Here is a 16,210-nt window from a genome sequence, read left to right as displayed (position 1 = left end):
GGGCGGGCTTAAAGCCAACTAGAGAAATCTCTTCAAATCATTAAATCTCGCCAGCGAGACCTAAAAATGTATATCGCCCTTCCCAGAGAAAATGACACACTCTTGTTCTAATATGGCCGCCTTTTTAGCTCCTCAGTGGTCACTGAGCTGAAACAGTCAACCGGTGTAATGTCGTTCTTTTATTTCTATTTCGACGACTGTCTAGTTATGGGTTTAATTTTACGCTAGCTAGTTGACAATCTATGCGAATTGACGCGTCTCTATGGTAGTCAGGAGGCGCGTGCTCTTGGTATCGCTTTCGACACTCGTCAATGCGCAGACTCGGTTGTCCTTTCTCTATTGTGCGCAAGCGCAGTGCTTGGCTGTTTTCCATTGCGCAGGCGCGCCTCTCTCTATGGTTGCGGGGAAAGGAAGATGGAAGATGAGGAGGTCGCAGAGAGCTGGGAAGAAGCGGCTGACAGTGGGGTAAGGAAAGACTGGCGTCAAAGGGAAAGGATTGCCTGGACGAAGAACGCTTCGCACCTGAACCGGGGCGCTTAAGCGGATGGGACACTGCCTGTCATTGGTTGGGCGCCTGTCTCTCTGGCTGTCTTGTAGAGAGGCGTGTGTGACGGTGTGGCTTGCTGACAAACTATGGAGAGTCTGTTAAAGTTGGTAACCGTGGATTCGGCTCTTAAGGGAGTCGTTTGGGATTCTTTAGGGCAAAGGTGCGTGAGAGAGACTGGATCGACACTCGTGGTAAGGGTGCACTAGACTTGGTACTTAGCCTGTCGGGTACTGTTTTTTTGGAGGGCGTACGGGGCGGGGTTGTAAGGCATGTCCACCAATTAGTGGCTCAGTTTACTTCATGGTATTTGAAATGGGTTGAACAGTTCAACTACGTGTATTTGTGTTGTCATAAATGTCAACTTTTTTGTTTGCTAAGCTTTCGACTTTAAATATGTTTGCAACTGTTTTTCTCCCTCTATGACCAGTATGTTAATACAACTTTGCGGGCACGTAATACTATTTCTCGTTTTGCTTTTTAATCTCCGTCCTCATTGTTACTAACTGTTGCCGTAATTTATAGGTTTTGGGGCTGTTAGACTTCTTACGTAAAAAAGAAAAATGCGGCGGTAGTCTGGGATGAGGAAAAGCATGTGTTTGCTTTGGCTGGCGGAAGTCTTTCTGGATAAGATGGTGTGATTGTCTAATACATTTGTTCTACGGTGGTCCGAAGTTTGTTGGTCATTGTGGCTGTCAACAGCCGTGAACTTATTGTCTTTGATAAAGGCGAGACAGTTCCTGTGAATTGTAACGAGAACTTGTTCTGTCATAAAGAGGGAATAGCTTTTGGTCTGTCTTTTTGGAGAGTGGTGTCCTTGTATCGTTGATGGTGGGAGTCGCTATGCTTTGTAGTAGTGAGATTGTAATACCTTGGGTGTGGGGTATATTTGTATGCCTGGTGGTTGGGGGAGCGATGTGATGATGGGGGTGGGTGTTTTGACATATCTGTTGTTGGCTGTTAGGGCTTAACGTGTCCCTCCTTTTGGTAGATTCGTCTTAGCGTTTCTTTGTGTTGATGTCCATGCGTGGGCTTGGTGTCTGTTGGTGTGTGGGAGCTTAATGTGTCTGGTGTTGGTGGGTGTGGGCAAGGCTTTAAGTGAGATGTAAAAACTAGGGGGTCTCTCTAATAAGTGTGGCCAAAGTAATTAAGGGCGTGGCTTAAAACATGTAAGCCAAAAATCTGTGCTAAGCATAGTGTGCCACCCGGCTTGTATTGTGTTGTTTCTGTCTTTACATCCAGATATGATACAACAAGTAACATCATACCTACAATAAGTCAGGACTATTGACTTTGTCAATGGTTATTTGCATAAGATAAAGAAGCAGCAACTATGGCTTGTATATAATATTGAAAAAGCTTCCATTTAAAGCCCTGGTGACAGCACACAATGTTGCTGCTCCTGAGTTTAAAAAAGAGAAGGGTAATCCAGAGAGAAAATGGCTCTTTAAAGGATTTCCCTTACCCCTACAACGCTCACCTGGCATAATATAAATGCCGTAACTTCTCCACTAGTGAGAAGTGAGCAGCGCACATCGATGTGCCTGCTGTCACTTCAGTCCAGAAAAAAATGGACTGCCTGTGCCAGGGCACAAAACACAGCCGTGATAGATACCAGTTTTGAAGGCCTCCTTTAAAAAACTGCTGGTGCTCAGCACCAGTGAGACCCGGCCCACTTAAAGCCCTGAGTGTGGGGGCTTGGAGTAGCTGGATCCTTTAGAGCCTTTGTCTCTATGGTGTTGATTGGGTTGCTTGGATCATCTTTTTGTGTTGGCTTAGTTTGGTGATGGTGCCTTAGTTTGGTGATGGTGCCTGTATCTGTGTGGTTCAAATGGTAGTTGTCTAATTATTTGATGAGTTTTATGTAGCGCTGGCTAGACCCGAAAGTATCAGAGCGCTTTACATAAGGAAAAAGCGAGTTGCAAGTTACAACGTTTCACATAAATTACAGAATGATTACAAAGCCAAGACAGGAGTTACTAGCGAACACAAAAGTCAAGACCCAAAAAGACCAAGAGAGCTGGAAGTTCACAGGGGGAAGACAGTAGCGGGGAAAAACGATGAGACCCGTCCAAAGTCCGGCTTGCTAGGTGACGGCCATAGCGGTGCGCCGGAGCCAGTCTCCCCTATAGCTGTAGGTGCAGCTCCACCGGGAATCGTTCATGTGGTTCGGGTTCTGCTGGGTTTGAATGAAGATCATGAAGTGACCAAAAGTCTTGAGTCCAGAAATGGGAGGGTGGCGATGATGAGGATGGCATGATAGGAAAGGGTATGAAGCTTGGCTGCCATCTTACAGTAGCTTCACTCCTGCATGTTGCTCCTCTTCTATATGGCGGGCGACAAGTCAGGGTCAGGCATGTCTCGTCTTGGGTGCCATGTTGAAGTCAGACAGGGCTTATCTCGATGTCCGCGCTGTCATCTTGCACCCCAAACCCCTACGATTCAATTAAACAAGAATTTGCCCCACAGGCTAACCTCTTCCTTGCAGGGGGCCGCTCGTAATGGCAGTCTGTATTCCCCGCTGACCGTGGTCACAAGGACTCAGGCGGGTGCTATCAGCCCCGCATTCAAGAGCACTCACTTCTCCGCTTCTTACCGACGTTATTCTCATTCAGCAGAGGGGATCTGCTCTGCTGATCATGAGGAGCGACTGCTGCCACGACCGACTCAAACAAATGTACCAGCTTCGGCGATGGCCCGATGATTGCGGGCAGGCAGGTCCTCCGTGATGGCAGTCATTCCCCTACAGGGGGATAAATCGGCAGTGCTGTACCTTGGGGAGGGAACGGAGGCTCCATAGATAGAACTGGATCCAGCGGTATCGTGGCTCCTATCGTACGACCTCCTGGGTGCAGGCTCGAAAATTCTCTAAGCGCCATTTTGATTTACGGTCGCCTTGGCTCAGGAGTATTTCAGCTTGTTTCTCGGCTCAGCAGTGATTAATGGAAGCAAAGTTGGGTTCTGCGAGAGCGGCAGACATTCCGGTTTCAGGGATTGTGCTTCTGGTGGGTTTTAAGTGCGGCGATACGCCGCTCTGGCTATTAACCACGGGCTCACTGCTCTACTTGTGTGGCAAAATGAACACGTGGGTGGGTAGGGGAAATTATTGTACAACTTGTTTTTCTTTGTGGGGTGGGGTGCTTCTATGCTAATGAGGTGGATTGGGCCCAACCTTTCTGAAGTGGAGGAAGGTTGTTCTATGCAGTGGATATTACCCGGTCTTCTAACGTGGACACTTAAACTGTTTGTGAGGCAGGACGGTGCCTCTCTGGGAAGGGAGTTGTTAAGGTGGCAGCCGCACTGTTCTGGAAAGGACTTGTATTGGGGATTCCGCTTCTCTGTTTCAGGTTACGAGTATCTTGGATTGTCTGTTAAACGTAGGTAGGGAATCGGTGTATCCGAGAGCTTGGCAGGCTGGATGGTGTTGCCTGGTATTCGTGGGGATGTGGGTTGCAACCAACCCGAGTGATGCAAAGCTTTTTTTGGTTGCTTGTGTCCATAGAGCATACTTCTGCCTTTAAATTATGGTCAATATCAATATGGACCCCATTCCGTGCTTTTGCCCTCAAGTCCAGCCCGAACTGCCAAGCCAGGTCTTCCTTGCACTGGAAACGAGCATCCTGGGACTAGTTTCGGGGTAAACAATAAAGTAAACACAAGGAGATGGACGGAGAGATGATGATGGATTCAACCCAGATCTGTTACTGGGGGTGAGTGTCTGAAAAGTTTCAGCGTGCTGTCCATCGTCTCCTTGTGTTTGCTTTGTTTGCCCGAAGTTGGCAGGGTATGCCCAGACATGTGTCCCTTGCTCACTTTGCCACTGGATTCAAGCTAGCCTGGCTGATGAGGGTTGTTAACCTGAAACCGGTCCCAGGATGCTTGTTTCCGGTCAAGGGATGACCTGGCTTGGCAGTTTGGGCTGGACTGTTCCCATGGGGAACAGGGTCCAGACTGATTTACATATGGCTGGGTCTGAACTGGGGTGGCAAAGTGAGCTAAAGAACAATGATGGATTCCGCCCAGATCTGTGACTGGGGGTGAGTGTCTGAAAAGTTTCAGCGCTCCGTCCATCATCTCCTTGTGTTTGCATACTTCAACAGAACCATGTGCACTATCTGATTCGTCGATATATCTCTAATTTGTAGCTTCATACAGTGGCTGATTAGGCCATTGGAGGTTTGACTGTTGTATTTCTGCTTGTCTTTGATGCACTATTGCCTTCCATTGTTTCTTTTATAAACACATTTTTGATATGTAGCCAAAGGCAGAAAGGAAGTCTGAAGTTATGCATTCTTTCTACAACCCAAACTGCCGTCTCAGAGGAGGATGGCTCACTTAAGACTTTCGTTTAGAAAATTATCATCATATGATAAACATGGATTTCTGAACTATATATCGTGTATCATGTAACCACGATTTTGAGGTTCTCCCATGTCTTCAACGTTGTATAGAAAATTGCCTCCATTTACAGTTGTCTATAACTGCTCAGGTGTGTGTAACTAAGATTGAAACTAATAGCTGGGCTTTGGTTTTCCCAACAAACAACTAAACTGTTACATTTTGTGATTGCAGTTTGAGAACTTTGTTTGAGTTTCTTCTATTCACTTAACTTAACCTGCTTAGAACATGAAATAACCTTAATAGATTAATTTCGTGTATATAAAAAAGCAAAATCTAAAACTGAAAATTTAAAAACGTTCAGTAAATGAAGGAGTTGAAATTGGAGGCTAAAAATGAAGTTAGTATCCACAGATTGATTCGTGGGAGCAGTGCAAGTGCATCACACAATATAGTATGGACGATGAGGGGCCTTACTTGATTTTAATAGTCTCCAAACTTTGTGTGTACGTACGTACGTACACACTTGTTTCTTTACATTTTGTGTATTATTATAATCCTCATAAAAATGCCCAGGCTGGGTTTCTTGGCTACCTGTAATCATTTGTTGGGGGTCCACAGAAATCAAAACATTAAGAACTGCTTGTGTGGTACACTGAGCAACCCAACGGGATTGCCAAAACTGTTGTTTAATCTTGTAAATGTGCCGTAGTATTCATAAGAACTAAGAGATGCTGGGTTTTTTTTGTACACATTTTTTTAAAAAACTTATTCTATTGGTTTATTTTGTATTGAGATGGGCACGAGCCCTGCAGCGACCTGTAAGGGCAAAAGGATGTTACTTCCTCCAATAAGCGCATTTCTGTTAATAAATAATACCTGCCAAACATGCAGGTGAAACAACATGACCATGTTGCAGACAGCTGTCGATCTCCACATCAAGACATATGGTACACCGGACTCCATGTATACAATATAACGAGACTGCAATGGACCATAGTGGTATAATATCAGGTAATAAATATCAGGGATCGAGGAACGCCACTCAGGGTTCCACATCAGGCAGAGGAGGAAGGTTGATTCCTCGATATGTCGCCCACCGGGTCCAAATCTTATGATGTTTTGTAGGGCATCCCCGGACATCGAAGACCGCAATCTCAGCCCCCATGCAATTATCTAGTTCAGTCTTCCATTTGCTCATGGTTGGGGGAGATGTCGCCTTTGTATACATTTTTATTGCTATTTATAACAATCACGGTTTCAGGTTTCCAACATTTGTCGAATCCTGACTTAATATCGGTTAAACAACCCCTGACATCCCCCCTGCCCTATCTCATCATTTAGTAAAGACAGGAAATTTAACAACAATAACTTTCTCAATCTTTAAAAGGTGTGCATACATATGCAATATTAGTGGAGAACATCAGGCCAAATGGTACCTCATTGCACAGAGCCAGCCCCTCCCGCAGTATTGGACCCTGGTCCAGCTAGTCTGCATATATCTCAAGCTCAGCCTTTGCCCTTTTGCACCCTCATGGGTCTACTGGTTTTGGTAATATTGCAACAAAAAGAGAGAATCTACTGGATTAACTACCATATTATGTCAAGTTTTGTGTAAAGCCTTTAGTGGTTATTCACATATGACGTACATACTGAGTATTAGTCTTCAGATGGGAGCTGAGGTCGGAGAATGGATCAGTAGCAGCCTAAGCAGGAGGTAACAAAGAGGGCTGCTGAAGCCTGTTCTGAGGGGGAAGTGACAAATGGGTGTCAAGGAATAGGTCTTGGCTCCTCGGTGTGTTTATCGGTGACATTTCAAAGGCTGTTATGAGTAGGCGTCCAAGAGGGGTATTACGGTAGTATACCTCTGCAAGTTTTTAAATGTGTTCATTGTTGTTCTTTAGTTCCCTCGTCAATTAAACAAGCGCTACGGGTACACACTCAGTATTTGTCTGTTTTATTCTGTGCTTGAAATACTGGCAGTTCATTTACATGGACTAACATCTAGTGTATTTCGCTTCTAAATGTGCATGGCCCTCTCAATCTGCAGATTTTTGACCTTCTTTGGATGTGTAGTGCCTACCTCTTGGAAAATGTTATCAAGAAGCTCCTGTGCTCACAAAGATTCAATGCAAAGCCTTAGAAATGGTTCAAACAAACATATATGCAGCGTTGGCTTGTTTGCAAGGCAGTAATACAAAATACCTTTCTGACTTGTGGAATATTTAAGGTGGATGTGATTTTCTTCTCTGGGTCACAGTTCTGAACTGTGAGACTTAATCATTGTATATAATCACTAAGATGAGAGTACTTAAGTACAATGCAATCAAATATCAAGCATAATTAAATATCCATACTTCTCTCACCTCTGACATCTTCTCATATTTATCATTTAACTGGATAGTTGTTGCATCTTTTGTGAGGCCAGAAATAATTTTAGTTAGGCTAATGTTTCCAGATTGATAGAGGCAGACTGTAGGTAGTACTCAGAAAGATTGTTAAAAGTGTACGTGGTTCAAACCATAATTCGTGTACGTTGCATAATGCTGTTACACTCTTGTGTTGCACAATACCGCAGTAGTTGCTCAGTCACTGTTTCTCTTAGCTACCCTTACAGATAGTGCGGTTTGTATTGCACAATGCTGCGTCAAGCCAAGCTTCTAAAACTAGATAAGTCACAGTTCTGACAAAATCTTCAAAACAAGCCTTTACACATTGGTCAAATCATTTCATCCAATAAATAAGTGAGTTACTCGTGAACATTTCCCTGACGGCCTTTAAGAAACTGTTGGTTAACAGCCTAATGAAGCCTGTCCATCCGAACTTATTGACAGTCTATCCCCCCGGATGGATGTTTGTCAGTGTTGCAAACCTAATTGTTTTTTCCAATAAACTATTTTGATAATTGATGTTTCTGCTAAAGCACATTGAACCAGCTGCTGTTGTCATTTTGTTGACTTCCAGTATAGGCTTTGCTCTTTAAAGCCTTTTGCTGTTTGCCATTGCTAAGTCGGTTCTAGAAGTGTACTTGTTTTATTTTAAAGTCCCGACTCTGCTGCCTTAATTTTGCAAATGGGAAAGGCTTTTTTAAAAGTAACAACTGCGGCTTGCAACCCTGAATCTACCCAGATTAAGTACTGCAAGATTATTAACTCGCTTGTTGGTTTGAAGACAAAACACCTGCCTGGATGACAGACAGATGTTTGAGTGCCTTCTAGTCCTCTGTCTTGAATGTATTCAAACGGGGCATAGCTGTCCCATGTCTTGGCATCACAACGCCCGCTTTGCAAGACAAACCTTTTGTGCAAAAGCAGCACATTTAATGAATTTGGCTGACGTGTCAGCAAGACACCTTCTGTTTCAAACCCATAGAGAATCTTGGTCACACATCTTCAGGACTGTGAGAACAGCTGCTGCAGAACTCATGTAGTGAGATCTAGATCACCCACTTCCAGTAGTGTGCGTGAGTAGAGCTACTGCACGACCTTTGGCAGTAACTTTTGTGATCTACTTTACGAATTGTGAGCAGAACAGTTTCCGAATCCCCACGGAGTGATCTAGGTAACCCCCTGAACACTTGCTGCACTGCGAGCACTTTATGATTATCTTTGGAACGAGGGCTAAGTCTTCCGTATACATTTACAAGCGAATACAGCAGCTTCACAACGTTTGAATTAACAGCCATGTCTCTCGCCTTCATCAGTCTACAAGCACATCAGCTTTCAGTACTTCACTTTAGTTGAAAGACCTGGTTTGGTCAATCCATGTAGAGTGCTGTAAGAAAATAGAAACTTCAACCGCTCCAATTGTTAGCTAGGTGTGTGCCAAAAAGTATTAATGGGAACACAATAGCTTAAATGGCCCAAAAGATTAGACCTGACCCCTCGTGTAGCATTGTGTGCAGAACAGTTTTCATCGCTCTGGCTTAAGGGTCCTATCAGATTAGCAGTCTCGACTATTACACCACACTGTTAGCCTGGGTATTTCAGGGTTATTGGTAAGTGATGTATTCTCTTGTTTTGTACAGCTATGTGTCACAGTCCCTACCGTCTCCTGAACAGATGTCATTCTTACAAAGTCTGGCAACATGCTAAGTCCCTGAAACGTCAGTATTATCTCTACCCAAGTCATAAATATCAATCTGTGTCTGTTTGAGGCTCTTTGGGCAGGGTTTGTCTACTCTATTGATAGGCAGTGGGTTGCAGACTGTAAAGACCGATGCCTTTGGTATGACACTAATGCTTTGAGTACTTTAATATTTGATGGTGTTGAGATCTGTGTGAGTAGTTTGGGGTGGGTTTGTTGAATCTGAAGATGCTGGGGCCAAACAGTGCTGACACTAGACACACCAGATTTAACGTAATGTTTTTCTTTGTTGCTTTTCCGGGATTAGTGTTTGTCATTGTTGGTGAAGCTATATTTCTGGGCATGACAGGTGCCATCATGACTTGTATTTGGAATGAGAGTCCAAAGCTTGCTGCTTAACTTTCGGTGTTGCATGCAGCGGGCTAGGCTCACTCTACCAAGATGTATGATATGGTCCAGAGCATTGCAGTCTAAGAGCGCTTTTCCATTCTCTATTTGGTTTCTTAGGAAATAGACAGAAGGTTGGAAAAAAAGCTGAAGATCACACAAAAGGAAAGGTAAGGCTTCAAGAGGCTTTCCATGCCCGCAGCAAGGCAGGAGAAGTCATTATTTGCACTATTTTAGTTGCACTCTAATGAGGATGGTTATTGCAGTAGAATCCCGGTTTCCCTGGAAAGATCAGAGTAGACTCAATTTTGAGATTTGTATTCTATATATTGCAAGTTTCTTTTCAAAGCACACACGTCTTAAGAATGTGATGATTTTGTAAAAAAAAAAAAATTGCACTTCTGGTTCGTCATCAAAGTTGAGTTATTAATTTGTCACCAGTATGTAAGCATTCATTCTGGGACTGGGTGGGATGCAGGGGATGAATAACTAGGGTTACATATTAATGATTTCAAAAATTGAATTCAGCAAGTGTATAAAGTTTGAGCTTTGCATGACTGTGGTCGGAGGGTAAGATGGCACTTTAATGGTGGGATATTCATGTGTAGTGATTTGCTTATCATGTCTTTATGTAAAGCAATACTCAAAAAAAATATGTTTTGATTTTTAGAGACTGCACTAGTAGACATGTCGGGGGTGTTGGGCTCTACCAAGAGCTTGAACTTCGTAGGTAACCGTAGACTGCCACAAACCTTGATGTTTTGTAGCAGGTACTAAATTACTGCTAGGAGTTTTACATCTTTAGTGTTTGGTAGTACTGCTGACGTCGTGACGGTGTTTGCAAGGTGTTTGTCCTCTTAAAGCCATTGCCGTTTGTCTTTCCTCTACCTAATGTTTGGAGCTTTGCAATTTTACTTGGGATGTTTTGTGCCCTTTCGGTGCTCTTAAATTTGATAATGGTACTGAAGCCCTTCAGGGTGACCAGAAGCTGAGAGCTTGAAGAGTCTGTTTATCGGATCACCATGGCTTTGCATTGGGGACTCTGACAGTGGAAGCAGCTGTTTTGTTCTTACACTGATCTTGAGGATGTGGCTCATGAGGCAGCACAGCAGGAGTTAGCAGGGCTAACTGAATTGTATTGCTCCGACTGTAATTATAAAAGAAGTGTTTTGCATAATTGTGTGGTGTTTGTGGTTTTTGTATCTGCTTGATAACAACATTTGGAGAAGTCCACCAATAGCTATGATAGAGACTTAATGAAAAATATGATTCGAAATGGCTACTAATCATATACAGGTTATGTTCCTCCTAAAATAAAGTGTGCATTGAGTGCTAAGCAAGCTGTGTATATATAATTACATTGGTCCCATTGTGTTTTATTATTGTAATTCTTAATTTGCACCTGTAGTGCTTATAGTCTGAATGTTCATAGCAATGGGATTTGTGTGTGAGACCACAATACGTTTTTTTCCTTAAAAAAAATAATTGTTCTCTTCTGTTGATATTCTTCATTAATAAAAATGAAGCCGTTTTTATTGGTATAAGACATTTAGCATTGCAGACTTGAGCGACAATGCAGTTAAATATATAGGCATCCATTAAAGGTGTCTGTTCTGACTCATATCAGGAGACAAAAGCAATGTGCTGAGCTTTGACACTTTTTTTTTCCTTATGGTGGTTCCATTGAGAGAATTTTCTTATTTTGTCATTGGTTTTCTTCTGTCATTGCTCTTTCGATACGATTTGGATGTAACGTTTGTCATAGGATGGACACTAGCCTTCCCTCTAATCATTTAAAATTTGTAAGGCAAACTCAATTGTCAAGGATGTTTGAGTGAAGCTTTTGTATTTGTTTCCCCTTTCACCTTGCTTTTGAGGCACTCAAAAGGTCCGGTGGATTGATTATGGGTTCAACCGGAGGTCTGCATATATTCATTTGAAGTGTAGTGAGATTAGATGTTGTTTTGAATTAATATTTTCTATCTTGAAAAACATTTTTATGTAAGAGATGAGGGGAGTTCGGTGCCACCATCATTGTTTTAAAAAAAAAAAAATTTTTGGACTTCTCTTCGGCTGGATTGGCTATCGTGGTTAAAAGAATGAGAATAATTTTTTTGTGTGTAACTGATAAGCTGCTTTATCATACTTAAGGCAAGGAGTGATAACATTCCTAGAACAGATAATGTCTGAAGTGATAGGGATATTGTGGAAAGTTTGAATAAAGTGCCATGTTTAGCTGGTCAGTTGTAATTTGGTTGGTCAGGATCTGCTGTCAGTGACTGATATAGTTCCACAGGTTTTGGTTGTGGACTAATAATGTGGCCCGCTTCTCTTTTTTCCAATGTGTCCTCCGTTTTTGGAAGATACTGCCCGTAGTTCTTACATATCTACCCTATTAACAAAATGTTCTTTTTTTGGTACTAGGGTTGCCAAATATTTGGCACACTACAGCCCTCTCTCTATACATATAATCTTTTGTCAGGAAGTGTTGAGGAGAGGGGTTTTAGTACTTTGTTGGCAGGGTTCATGCCCCATCATCTAAGCCAAGGAGTTTGCTCCATTCATGAAAGTATTGGGCTTTCGGACGACCCCATACAACAATTTTTCATAACTCTCTCACTGTGATCATGGCAATGAGTCTTTTGGCTGCCTCTCAAGCTGCAGAGGAGAGGATTATGCTAATGGACCTGTCTGCAAAAGACCGTTCTCGCTTCATAATGAAACCAAAATTCACATCTGGCATTCAATGAGAACATTTCAGAAAACTTTTCTCTATCCTATGTTGTGCCACGACTAATGATCTGTGAGTTAATGTTTTATTCATTCATTCCTAGTCTTTAACAGACGTAACTGCTTTTTGTGGCAACGGGGTGGCCGGTCTACGTTTGGAAAGTTTTTGGTTTCTCTCAGGATGGATCATATTTTGCATCATAATGAGTTCTTGCACCCTTGCTTGTCTTTTGGAGGAAGTAGGAAGTGTGAGCTATCTTGTCTTGGAATGAGAAGTTGGGTCTCCTTGCTCATTTAAATCTTGGCCACCCTTATGTGTTCCCCCCCTGAAGACGAAGGGAGAGTTTTACTCATGTTGGGTAGGTATTTGCCGTCCCTTGCATTACCTTGAATTAGTGACGATAAAGCACTGAATTGAAGCTCAATAAAGAATGAACCTAGATTTGTGAAGTGTAGTTCATTTACAGTCTCCTCTTGGCAATCCTAAGGAGCAGGACCTTTAGAAAGAGCCCCACAAAAAATGAAGTTCTTTGTTTATGCTATATGTGTCAAAACATTTCTGAGCATTCTTGCAACTCCTTTGAAAATTAATTTGCCTTAATCTGGTTCATTGATGGAGAAAGAGTCTGCAGGATTGCTAGTCTATGTACTTTTGTCTCCTGCCTAAAAAACTGGATTTGTGCCTCGTCCTGGTCCAGTATTATTTTTTTGGCTACTAATAGAGCTGACTTGGGGAATAGTTCTTAACAAGTGATAGCTAGCTCCTCAATTGGTTAAATACATGTAATAGTAATGCACTCTCCAGCTGTTGTAGCAGTAAGGTATTTGGTAAATAGAATTGTAAATTAGACAATTGGGATGTCCATCTCGAGAGCTAGTACAAATGTTGTGTTGATGTTTTTAAAAACATTTTTTATTTAATGCACAAAATAGGCTTTGAAACAAGTCCTTCCTCATAATCCCTGAACAAATATTACAAAGCATGCAGATCATATTGAAAGTGGCACAGCAAGAAGGGCTTTAGGATTGGCAGGGGAGTACAACATGCCTCCTCTGCAGTTTTTTGAGTTACGAGTTTGCACACCCTATAGTTGCTGCCTAAGCCCATAGAAGTCAGCTTATTGGTAGTGCAGCAACCGATCACCAAATTTGCCAATGGCTTTGCTTGCCAACCACCCTATAAGGGCTCCTGACCCTGTGCTCATTCTAAGGTGTCCCTCATTTGAAACAGTCATATTGTTCTACTTGACCAAAGCAAAATATAACACTTCTGTATTTTACTATGAAGAAAATCATTTACCTTTAGCATTCACTAAAGTGGTTGATGGTTCTTAATTTAATAAACTTTCACTTTTTTTTTCTGTGCTCTCGTCTTGAGTTCACTATTGTCTGAATAAGTGGAGGCTGCTTTATTTCCACATCCCTAGAGAGGAATGCAATTTGATATTTGGAATAGACCAGTTATACATGGCTGTCGTCTTCATTCGAGACTGGCCTTTAAAAACACCTGGCTGCTGAAAGCATTCTCCAATGTGGCACTCATGCCTGGTATCACAAGAGACCCTATGAGGCCTGCACATTTTCTAAAAGGTCGGATATTAGCTGCTCTTTCCAGTTCTCTGAGACGTGACAATTTATTTTATTGCTTTTAGATTTGTTTACTGAAAGAAAGAACCTAATCTGTGTCAGACACCTTCTTTTTCATTCAGTTTTAACTGTGAACAGTCCTGAAAATTGCTTTGGCTCTGAATCAACCCAAAAAAATTGATACCAGCCAGGTTGTTGAAACATCATAATAGCTTGGCAGTTCTGGTGAGCCTAGAATATGGTCTGGGGCAAAAAGACCTGTTCGGTAGTAAGTATTGGTGACCCCTTATTCCTGCCCACTCCTTTTGATGATACCGGAGTGCTTGCTTGAAGAATAATAGATCTTTTGGAAAAAGCTAAAAAATGAACTACTAGCTTTTAGTATGCTTACTGTTTGACCCCTCCTTCCCCTCAGCAAGTAATCCATAGAAAGCATGGAAACAATTTGAAGGTGCTTCGATTTTATATTTAAACCCCAATCTCTTGCACCTTCGCGTAAGCTTCTTCTGGATCGTATTCTTGTACTTATGTGAGTGGGCAACTGTAAAGTACATTCTGATCTATGGTGCTATTTGGAAGTGCATGAACACGTTTTTTTTTTACTTGCAAATGTTTTGTCTTTGTTTTGTATTAACAGAAAGTCCAAGTCTCCTCCCTCTAAAACCCCGATTGTGATTCAGGACGACTCAATTCATGCAGGCCCTCCTCCACAGATAAGAATCTTGAAGAGACCCACAAGCAACGGTTTGGCAAGTAACGCCAATTCTGGCAACAAGCCAGCATTCCCCGTGAAATCTCTGGCACAGAGAGAGGCGGAGTACGCTGAAGCCAGGAAACGAATCTTGGGGAGTGCCAGCCCAGAGGAGGAACAGGAAAAGCCTGTGGTAGACAGGTAAGCATCATTGAGAGCTGAGAGAAATGTGTGAGAATCAGCAGTGATTTGAAAATAGTCAATTTGGTCAGGCTGTTGATGGAATATTATTAAACGTATTGATAATGCACATTTCTTTGAGAGTAAGCTCTTAAATTACTACCAGCTGTGACAATTTGATATCACACAGGTTATTCCTAATCAGAGCTAGGAAAGTTATAAAATTTTATGCATTTAGAGTACCCATCCGTTAACTGGAGACAGAAAAGGATAGCATGTCATCTGATCGATTCAGGTTTCGGGTCCTGCATCCTGTCCCTCTGTAAAGTTGAGGCATTATATAGTCGTGCCACCCCCCATATAACCCCCAAATAAAAACATTGCCAAGGCTACCAAGGAGACAGTGAAGGTGGTTGGTATAACTTTCTTGGGTGGGTCACCTTTCACCCAGCTCTGTTTAAATTAATTTATCGTGAAAGTTCCTTGTCTTCAAAATGAGCTTTATTGCCAGAAATCTAGGTCAACAGCCAGGAGAGGATAGTGTTGTTCCTTCCCAGAGCTATTAATTTGATTAAAAGTTCAGCTTACAGCATATAACGGTTATAAATGACAGTTTAACTACCCTTTCTTTTATATCCAATACTTTCTACTGCAGTTTTATACTGCTGTAAACAACTGGTTATTCCTTCAAACCACCATTATTCTCTGCAGTAAGCACTGGGATCAACGAGCTACATAACCAGGTTCAAAATTTTAATAAAGAACTAATTTTAAAGAAATTATTTATCACTCAATAATTCTTATGTTGCTATAACTAAGGTAGTTTTCCTGTTTTCAGATTCTGTTTATTGTGCACTCAGGTGGGGGTTCCCAGCATCTTTCGTTACGTGCAGAAATGTGTACAAATCAGTAGTTGTCGGTGCTTATATTTATAGCACTGGAAAAAAAAATTCAGAGACCGCGTTTTTCTAGTGTTTACAAAAGAAAGTTTACCTTTTTTAGGTCTCGCTGAGACAGCGCTTTAGCGCTGCTCTGGCGAGACTTATAGTAAGCGAGTTTTGGAAGTGCAAACGAGTGCTTTCAGGCCTCCAAATACAGTGCATGTGCTCCGGGCGCGCGCACCATTTGGCAGCCTGAAAGCACTCGTTTGCACTTCCAGATCCCCCACCATTTGGCAGCCTGCACACCATTTGCTTTCACTTTCGCGGCCGCACGGCCGCTTTGATGTTTGATCGCGATCACTTACAGTTTTGCGGCCGCACGGCCGCTTGTTTTGTTTGGCATTACCCACTTTCAAAATGTTCCCATGGGTTGTTTGGTCCGAATCGAAATGCACCCTCCACCTCCTAATGACTGACTAACCTCTAAATTCGGCTCTTCTTTGCGGACACGAGAACTCATTGGTGCACTTCGAGTCTTGCCTCAGTCAAATCACTTGACTTTTTATTTTACATTTTACAGAATGATTTTCCAACTTTGCAGGATCAAGTCATGATAATCGTGCATTTTAAACGAAATCACTTGCTAAAATCGAAGACCCCCTCTTAAATCATATTCACCATCTCCTCTTTTCTGAGATTCCTTGTTTGGGGTTTGGGGCCTAAACACATGCGCTGTTAACATCTAGTGCTTGTGCACATATTTACTTCACTAAAGCACACGCTGTG

The 16,210-nt window shown here is 42.3% G+C and overlaps 1 protein-coding gene across 3 annotated transcripts in view; it reads left to right on the top strand.

The window, feature by feature from the left end:
• Positions 1 to 318: 318 nt before the first annotated feature.
• The window catches only part of SZRD1 (SUZ RNA binding domain containing 1), a 30,939-nt gene continuing 15,047 nt past the window's right edge, over positions 319 to 16,210 (top strand). Inside the window, exons 1-3 of one of the 3 annotated variants that reach the window (XM_085608593.1) lie at positions 319 to 465; positions 9,476 to 9,525; positions 14,310 to 14,564. In XM_085608593.1, the coding sequence (XP_085464719.1) occupies positions 415 to 465; positions 9,476 to 9,525; positions 14,310 to 14,564 (356 nt within the window). In that variant the 5' untranslated portion in view covers positions 319 to 414. Of the gene's footprint in view, positions 739 to 9,475; positions 9,526 to 14,309; positions 14,565 to 16,210 lie in introns of all 3 variants that reach the window. The other 2 variants (XM_085608592.1, XM_085608594.1) reach the window with 2 other exon arrangements.

Source organism: Triturus cristatus, chromosome 1_2 (assembly GCF_964204655.1).
Source record: "Triturus cristatus chromosome 1_2, aTriCri1.1, whole genome shotgun sequence".
Lineage (NCBI taxonomy): Eukaryota > Metazoa > Chordata > Amphibia > Caudata > Salamandridae > Triturus > Triturus cristatus.
This window is presented reverse-complemented; position numbering and strand designations above follow the sequence as displayed.